We start from the raw sequence: 9347 nt of genomic DNA, 5'->3' as shown, positions 1-9347 counted from the left end.
ATTATGCTACTATCATGAATTGCAATGTAAATATGTTTTTCTGATGGTCTTACGCGATCCCCTAAGGGGTCGTGACCCACCAGTTGAGAACCACTGTCTTGGGAGGTAGTTAGGTATGGTAGCCAACACCATTAATCCAAGCTCTCCAGAGGCAGAGACAGGCCGATATCTCTGTACATGGGAAGCCACCTGATCTACATAGTGAGTTTCAGGGAAACAAGCAAAAGAATGTAATCAAATAAGCACAGTATGTGAAGAAAAAGAAAGTTCTTTTTTCCCCCCTCTCTGAGATGGGCTAGAAGAGGGAATAACCAGGTCTAGGATTCAGAAGGGTCTTCGAGGATCCAAACTACGAGTTAGTGGAAACGAAAGGAGAGTTTTCAGCACAAAAGGAGAGGAGCGGTGCAGCAGCTGACCGGACGCATATCGCGGCCTCGGCCTCGCGGAGTTCCCGAGCCACCGGGAAACCCAGGAAGGAGGCACAGAGTCGCCATATCTGCAGCAAGGCGAACCGATGGAGCCGAGGCGCTCGGCCGGGATGGTTAGGAGATGACACCGGACCTGGAAGGATCGGGTCAAGCAGCGGGAGGAGGCAGTTCCTGCGCGGAGAACCGAACCGGCCCACGTGGGTCAGGCCGCCCCGCCCAGCCACGCAGACGCCGGTGGACCCTGCAGTCGGACCAGGCTGGGCGAACGGTGCGGATACCACGCAGCCACGCCACGACGCGTGCACGCACAGGCCGAAGAACCTCACGCTACCCCGCTGCGAGCAGGTCCCAGAACCGTAGACAGCCTTGCCGGAGCCGGCGCCTCGAGGCCGTGAGTCCGGGCCCTGGTGGAGGACCTGGGGCCCAGCCGCAGGAGAGCGGAGAGGCGAGTTTTCCCTGCAGAGATTAGGGTGCTGTCTCCAGCCAATCCCTATCCTGCACCCCCTCCCCCAACACTGTGGATTAGCTGGAGGGGCGGGGCGGGGGTGGAGGGAACGCGTCCAGATCCTAGTCTCACTTTCGGAGCCCAGATCCTTAGCCCCACTCCCATCCCGCCTCACCCCAGCTTCCTTTATGAGCCCGGCCAGAATTTTTAGGAAGAAAAAAAAAACTTGAAATTGAGGTGAGGGAGGATCTTCAGACCTTTTTTTCACAAATCAAAGGGTTGAAGCATCTGTCCTCACCTCGCTCTGAGGACTTCTGCCCATTGCTGGGTGTGGGGAGGGTCCCTGCCACCTACTGTGTGTGTGGGGGGGGTGCTTCCTGGTGACTGTTTGACCTAATAGTGTTCCTCACTCAGGAGTCTTCAGTTCTTCCAGTCATGGTAATGTGGCCAGTAGAACCTCTTGTGAGTTTAAACCCAAAAGCGGTTATTAGGGACGGGAGTGAGAGAGCGCTCCGGATGGAGCACACTGGGTATAGTGAGAATGTCCCGTGCTCTGGGAGGGAAGGGCCAAACCTGCAGAGGGGCTGTCGCTGTGGCCTGGGGGGGGGGGGCTCCTTAGTGTGGAGGAGGAGAATGAGTCCAGGTCTGCAAGCCAGGGTCCTGCTGCTCCCATTTGCCTTCCGGAGTGCAGGAATCCCACCCTAGTCCCCCATTCCCTCTCAGCAGGCAAATACTGACATCTGCTAATCCTGGTGTATACTAGAGCAGTGGTTCTCAACCTTCCTATCGCTGCGACCCTTCAACACACTTCCTCACGTTGTGAGGACCCCCAACCATAAAATCATTTTCGCTGCTGCTTCATAACTGTAGTTTTACTACTGTTATGAATCATAATGTAAATCTCTATGTTTAGCGATTGTCTTAGGTGACCCCTGTGAAAGGGTTTTTCGACCCAAGGGGCCGTGACACGCTCAGGTTGAGAATCACTGTGCCAAGAGGTTATATAAAGGAGTTCTTAGTCTTGGCCAAGGAGTCAGATTAGAAATGATCACAAGATCGTTTAAACAAACAGTTCCAGCCGACTAGGCATTTGCTGGCCATCAACAGTGTATGCCAGGATTAGGAAACTCACGTGGATAAGACAGAGTACATGAGGGCAGGGGGGAGCTAGCGGAGTCATGGTTACCATGTAGATGGCATGTATCAGCCCAGGGGCACACTATCTGGCAGGCTTCAGACAGGTAGATTTTAAACACGAAAACAGAATTTTCTGGGTGCAGAGGAGGCACTTAGAGGGAGGAATGGAGAAGAATACTGTAGGCCAGGTGAATACTGCTGCAGAATGCTGTGCCCGGGGCCTCTGAGTGGTTTGGTGGGATGAGAGAGGCAGAGTGGTAATTGTTCAGAGGGCCAGGCAAAGCAAGGACTGCTGAGGTCTAACAGTTCTTGAGGGGCAGCATTCAAAGCTATTTCCAATCAAATTTACACAGTTTGCAAGAAGGGTAGTTTGGGTTTATTGAGATAGTTTTGCTATGTAGCCCAGGCTGGCCTTGAACTTGCAACCCTGCTGCCTTAGTGTCCAGAGTGCTGAGGTTACAGATATGAGCTGTCCTACCTGGCTGAATTTATATATTTAATATATATTATACATATATAGAACATATACTATATATATTTATCACATATCTATCTGTCTACACACATAGACAAAGAAAGATGTTTTGTTTTTGTTTTTGTTTTTTTGTTTGTTTCTCTGAATAGCCCCAGCTGTCCTGGAACTTGCTCTGTAGACCAGGCTGGCCTCAAACTCAGAGATCTACCTGCCTCTGCCTCTCTCCCAAGTGCTGAGATTAAAGGTATGAGCCACTACCACCCCAGCTGATATATGTTCTTCTTAAAAAATATTATTTGTTGTTATTTTACCGGGCATCGTTTTAATAACTAAAAAATATTTGCATGTGTGTGTATGCACACATGTTATGTGGGTGCTCAAATTGGCCAGAAGAAAGTGTTTAAAGGCAGTTGTAAACCATCCAACTCGGGTGCTGGGAATTGAGCCTGGATCCTCTGGAAGAGCCGCCAGTTCTCTTAACTGCTGAACCATCTCTCCATCCCCTGCATTTATATTTTTAATTGGAAGAGGGTCAGGGAAAAGTTTGTGGCAGTCATCTAGACAAAAAATGACCAGGGCCAAAATGTCAGAAAGTGGACAGTAGGGGGAGGGGGGATGAGGAAGGAGGGTAAATAGTCCAGGGTGCTCCTGGGTCCTGGTAGGTTGACTTAACAGGTGACAGAGCTCTCTTGCCTGAGGACCCTGAAGAGGAGCGCGGTTTGAGTGTGTAGGGTTTGAAGAGCCTTTGGTAGATTGCAATGTTGAATAGTGGTTGTATTTGGGTGGACACATAGCTACCAGTCACCCACACATGATGGTTCTTGAAGCTACCACAGAGAATGAAGTGGCCTGAGGAGAAGCATGTAGAGACAACCTTAAAGGAAAAACCCTGGGGCTGGGGAGGTTAAGAGCACTGACTGCTCTTCCAGGGGTCCTGAGTTCAATTCCCAGCAACCACATGGTAGCTTACAACCATCTACAATTCAATCTGTCTGGTGCTCTCTTCTGGCATGTAGGCAGAACACTGTATATGTAATAAATAAATCTTTAAAAAAAAAAAAAAAGGAAAAACCCTAGGAGGAGACAGACCACATGGTCAGAGAGAAGGGAGGGAAAGCATTGAGAGGTTACTGGGACCAAGGCTGCCCTTCCATCCTGACCTCCTGTCACCCATGCTTCTGCTTCCCTTTCACAGACCAGATGTTTGCTGCCATCCAGCCAGGGCTAGCAGAGGGGGCCCAGTTCCTGGGCGGCCTGCCTCCTGGAATATGTCAACCTGAGCTCCAACCAGACAACAATTCCAACTTTGTGGACAGTGCTAAGGATGCCAATAAGAACTGGCATGGCGTGCCAGGCAAAGTGGAGCCCGCTGAGTCACCCTCTGACAACCAGGTCTTCCAAGCCACTGGGCACCTCCAGGCGGGAGTCCGCAGTCCCCCGGAGGGTGCAGAGATCTGTGGCGCTGAGCCAGAGAAGTTGAGTGGTGCCAGCAGTGTCTGCTCTCCTCTGGAGGACATTGGTTACGCCAGCAGTTCCTTGAGCATCGACAGCCTTAGCAGCAGTCCAGAACCTATCTGCGGGACTCCTCGAGGCCCGAGCCCTCTGGATCCCCTTCTGCCCTCTGTGGCCCAGGCTGTGCAGCAGCTGCAGGCTCAGGAGCGCTACAAAGAGCAGGAGAAGGAGAAGCACCATGCGCACTTGGTGATGTACCGTCGCTTGGCACTGCTTCAGTGGATTCGGGCTCTCCAGCACCAGTTGGTTGACCAGCAGGCCCGACTGCAAGAGAGCTTCGATACCATCCTAGACAACCGAAAGGAACTTATCCGCTGTCTCCAACAGAGGGAAGCACCTTGCAGGCACCAGGACCATTGCTAAGGGTGTGCCCGAGTGTGTGTATTTGCAGGCCTGTGTGTGGTTATGCACAAGTAAGTATGTATGCAAGTAAACATTAATTATGTATGTGCTAACATGTAGGCATATGTGGATGACGTTATATGTTATGTGTAGCATGTATGTTTATGTATGCATGTGTGGCTAGGTGCCTAGGAATATGTATATATTCCCAAATAAGATATACATGCAAAAGATTTGTATGCATATGTATCAGTTAAATATATAGGTTTATATTGGGTGTGAATGAACCTTTGTGTGTTGAGATTTATATGTGCCAGTGCTGGCATAAGAAGCATAAGTTAGGAACATGTGTATTTGCAGAGAGACTTAAGAGCAGGTGTGTGCAAATATATGTTCAATTGTACCTGAAGGGCATCCACCCATCCCCTGTGTTTCCAAAGTCTACCCCAGCCTTATTCTCTCCTGGAGCTTCCCAGGCTATCTTCTATCCTTTCCCCTCATTTAACCTTGCTCTGTCTGCTAAGATCACTGTTGGCTTTTGGCAAGAACTTGTTCTGCTTATTGCGGTACAAAGGATTGAGCCCAAAGCCTTGTGCACGCTAGGCAAATGTCTTACCACTGAACTGCGTCCTGGGCCCCTGTTAAGAGGCTTCATGGGCTGCTCCAGCCTTCCTTTGCACATTTGCTGCTGTTTGGTGGGGACAGTCGGTGGAAATGGGTGTCAGGGAGGGAACTGGCAGGAGTGGAGGAAGGGATAAAGAAAGACATAAGAAACTGTCTTCGAGGGACGTGGTGGCGCACGCCTTTAATTCAAGCACTCAGGAGGCAGAGGCAGGCGGATCTCTGTGAGTTCCAAGCCAGCCTGGTCTACAGATCAAGTTACAGGATAGTCAGGGCTGTACAGAAAAACCCTGTCTTTAAAAAAGAAAAAGAAAGAACTGTCCTCTTGTGCCCTCTTTGGCTCCATGGGAGGTGGGGGTGGGAGAGAATGAAGATGTTAGATCTCTCTGAAGAACAGAAGAATGGAATTCCAGAACACAGCACACTACCTCACTGTGAGGAGAGGCTGAACACCAACCATGTTCATTTAGGTTTCTGCTGAAGGGCACTGTGTGCATATAAGCATGCAGGTATAGACCAGATGCACCAAGGCTGTCAGGGCACTGGGAGGAAACCTCCCTTCTCATCACCTCCCCCTTGCTGCCTACCTTGCTTTAGCAACGTCCAATTGGTTTGGTTCATTTTTCTGAAATCTGACTGTCCAGAGGAGCCAAAACTCAGTTTCCAAGCTCAGGGGACAGTGTCAGCTCAGCCTCCTGAAGCCCTGGAATGGTTGGCTATACTTCTCTTTTTCTACATTGCCCCTTTGAACAGGGATGGACAGGCCCCAGCAGAGGCTTCAAGCCTTGGAGATGAATGCATATTGGGTCAACCAATAATTAAGGTAGCAGAGCCTTTTGTTTTGTTTCTGGGTGCCAAGAGAATACAGGGTCCTAGTGGGCGAGCAATGACATGAAGAGGGAATGGTGGCAGTGACACGGAAGGCACAGATGGTGTCTCTAGCCCTCAGGCTACCCACCTGCGCAGTGGGGGCCCTTCCACTCTGTCTCCAAAGAGTTTCATCCTCAATGGGTGGGTGGGTGAAATGTGGGCCTGGGGGACTTCCTATAGTTCTTGCATGTTGAATGTGAACCTGGCCTCTGGACCAATCCAGGATTAAATAAACTAAGGCAGATAATTAAATTGAGGATGTGCTTTTGTTCTATTTGTTGCCCGGTGACCTCTTTCACACTCTCTGTCTTCTCCTTTTTAGCTGGGGCCAAGTGCTGGAAGTCTGGGAGATACTGGGGAGGAAAAGAAATCAGAATTTGTTTAGTAGTCTCATGGGCTCCTCATCTGACAGTGGTGAATGTGTAGGTGTGATGATTTTACTAGACCCAAGATTAATGATAAATGGTGTTTACTAGGGAACACTTACACAGTTAACAAAGAACTGCAGGAGTATTTCTCCGCCCTTTCGATCATTCTGCTGACCCAACAGAAAGAATGTGAGAGAGACCATGCCTCACACATCTCTCTGTTTCTGTCCACCTGAAGCCATGCCCAAAGGGGTGTGGCCACCATTACAGGATCACAGGCAAGACACCACTACACAGTGGATAAGATTTGGCCCCTGCCCTAAAGCACCATCGGGGATTGTCCTTGTCCTAAGGCATACTTTTTTAAAAGATTTATTTATTTATCTATTACGAATACAACATCCTGCCTCCATGTATGTCTGCACACCAGAAAAGGGCACCAGATCTCATTACACATGGTTGTGAGCCACCATGCGGTTGTTGGGAATTGAACTCAGGACCTCTGGAAGAGCAGTCAGTGCTCTTAACCTCTGAGCCATCTCTCCAGTCCCTAAGGTACACTTTTTAAATAGATACTCTGCAGAAGAGTGAGTGAGGGTCTTTGCATGGCTCTGACACAGGTGTAGCTTTATTTTATTTTATTTTATTGTGGTACTACAAATTGAACCCAGAACCCAGTACATTCGAGACAAGTACTCTACTACTGAGCCATGCCCCAGCCCCTGGATGTAATATTTAATAACATGCCTGATTGCAGATATCTGTTGATGGAAATTTAGACAATTGTCTTCTGTAGTTTATATGATTATTCCTTAATTTCTCAAAAATTCAGACACGGGGCTGGAGAGATAGCTCAAAGGTTAAGAGCACTGACTGCTCTTCCAAAGGTCCTGAGTCCAATTCCCAGCAACCACATAATGGGTTCTGGTGCCCTCTTCTCAGACATACATGCAGGCAGAATACTGATAATAAATAATTCTTTAAAAAATAAATTTAAAAAATTCAGACACTAAACATGTAGCTGAGCAACAAAGCACTTACTTAGCATGTGCAATCATTTTCAGTCTCTAGCACTGAAAACAAAATTTCAGGCATGGGAGTGAAGGAGTGAATACCTGTAATCCTAGCACTTGGGAAGTGGAGGACAGAGGATCAGAGGTTCAAAGTCATCCATGCATCTTTACTGCATCGTTACCTGCTGAACCATCTCACCAGCCCTAACTTTTTTTTTTAACAGAAAAGCAATCTTTTTTTCCCCATTAAGGAATTTGGATCTAAAAATTAGAATATCTCTTTAGAAACAGGAGGAGCCTTTTAAAAAATAAAGTTGTGGCATGTGCACCCCTGCAGGTCTTTAATCCCAGCACTGGAGAAGCAGAGGCAGGGGGAGCTCGGTGAGGTAGAGCCCAGCCTGGTCTACACAAGTTTCAAGACAGCCAGAGATTCACCAGTGAGACCCTATCTCAGAAACACACACATGGTTGGGGCGTCCTTATAATCTCAGCTAGGGAGGTTGGCTCAGGAGGATCAGAAATTTAAGACCAGTCTGGAGTTGGAGTTGGAGTAAGTTGGAGGCCAGCTTGGACTGCCAGAGACTCTGTTTCAAAATAAATAAACAAATAAAGTGGCTTAATATTCCTTTCCATGAAGAGTTCCCTGGCGCCTGTGAGATGGCCCAGTGTGGGTAGGCACACTTGTAGCCAAGTCTGATGATGTGTTTGGTCCCCATGCCCCACGTGGTGGAACAAGAAAAACCTCGCTCCCTCAAGTTGATTGCTGCTCTCCATATGTGGCACATGTGCCCCCAACTTGAGGATGCTCAGCATGGGAGAGATGCTGCGTTTGGGCCCCAGGATGAGATGGCGAGGGTACAAAGTGGGAGCTGGGGAGCTCTCTGAGGTGAGTGAAATGTGAGGACCAGGCCAAGGAAGCAGGAACATTGTATGTTACAGGAACTTATAGTCATTTGGGGTCTAGGGATAGGCCCAGTTCTTGGCGTGGAAGTAGATTTGAAAGGAGCCACACCAGTAAAGCAGGGTTTGGGGCCAGGAGGCAGGACCCCAGTGCCTGAGCCAACCACATCCAGAGTTGTAGTTCCTTGTCAGGTGGGAAACCAATGTGGGAGGAGCTGAAGCTACCTCTGCACCTCATATGGGGCAGCCTTAGTTTCCTCACCTGTGGCAGTTACAAAGCTTGAGCAAATGGACCTTAAGATGTTCTGTGGACATTAAGATCAAACTCCTGCTCTGAGTAAGACCTCCAGGGCCCCACCCTGCCTCTGCCCAGGCACAGCTCTGGCCTGCCAAGATGAATGAGGCCAATGTAGAGGCCACGCTGAGTCTGGGAAGGGGACATTGATACTCTGAACAGGTCTCAGCTTGAGATTTTTTTTTAAATCTGGAAACTTGTATTAATTGTTAGGGTGGGGATTTTTTAGTTCTTGGGGATGGAAGGGAATAAGGAGAGGCTTGTGAACATGAAAAGGTTTGAGCTGAAAGTCATTGCTGCCTCTTACCCTCTTGAAGAATGACATTCCATGACCACAAGCAAGGATATCCAACCTAGGTTTTGGATGCTACGTGAAGAACTTGGAGCCTGGAGGTGTCAGCGCACTCCTTTAATCACAGCACTGGGGAGGCAGAGGCAGTCAGATCACTGTGAGTTCGAGGCCAGCCTGGTCTACAGAGCCAGTTCCAGGACAGCCAAGGCTACACAGAGAAACCTTGTCTCAGGGGAAAAAAGAAAAAAGAACCTGGTCTTGCTTAGGAAGAACATGGGGTGATATTGGCACCGATAACAGACTCTGCAGTCCCAGACATGAAGCATGAAGGATCTGCCAAGGGGTAGATAGCCCTACACAGGGAGAGAGAGGAAGGTTTCATTCATCCAGATCTTGCTCACCAGTGTTTCTGTCTCAGGGTTTCTACTGCTGTGACAAAACATCATGACAAAAGCATATTGCAAAGGAAAGGGTTCGCTTACATGTCCTGATCACAGTCCATCTTTCAGGGAAATCCAGGTAGGAACTCAAGCAGGGCAGGAACCTGAAGACAGGAGCTGATGCAGAGGCCATGGAGGAGAGCTGCATGCCTGCCTAGCTCCCCATGGCTTGCTTAGCCTGCTTTCTTAGACCATCTAAGACCATCTGC

General features: G+C 48.9%; 1 protein-coding gene across 3 annotated transcripts; it reads left to right on the top strand.

Moving 5' to 3' along the window:
• The first annotated feature begins 680 nt into the window (after positions 1-680).
• Positions 681-6082, top strand: CUNH1orf216 (chromosome unknown C1orf216 homolog). Of its 3 annotated transcripts, none has more exons than XM_013123834.3 (2): positions 681-819; positions 3681-6082. In XM_013123834.3, the coding sequence occupies exon 2, from the start codon at positions 3686-3688 to the stop codon at positions 4358-4360; it is 675 nt and encodes a 224-aa protein (XP_012979288.1). In that variant the 5' UTR covers positions 681-819; positions 3681-3685; the 3' UTR covers positions 4361-6082. The 3 variants fall into 3 exon arrangements, with proteins under 3 accessions (XP_012979288.1, XP_012979289.1, XP_040612557.1); XM_013123835.3 differs by having other exon boundaries at positions 739-873; XM_040756623.1 differs by lacking the exon at positions 681-819 and adding an exon at positions 994-1110.
• The last annotated feature ends 3265 nt before the right edge of the window (positions 6083-9347 follow it).

The sequence above is a fragment of the Mesocricetus auratus genome, unplaced genomic scaffold, assembly GCF_017639785.1.
Source record: "Mesocricetus auratus isolate SY011 unplaced genomic scaffold, BCM_Maur_2.0 Super-Scaffold_100014, whole genome shotgun sequence".
In the NCBI taxonomy this organism is placed as follows: domain Eukaryota; kingdom Metazoa; phylum Chordata; class Mammalia; order Rodentia; family Cricetidae; genus Mesocricetus; species Mesocricetus auratus.
This window is presented reverse-complemented; position numbering and strand designations above follow the sequence as displayed.

What these genes read in the sequence shown, in the direction of transcription:
- CUNH1orf216 (XM_013123834.3), top strand. Translation starts at nt 3,686, where the DNA reads ATGTTTGCTGCCATCCAGCCAGGGCTAGCAGAGGGGGCCCAGTTCCTG.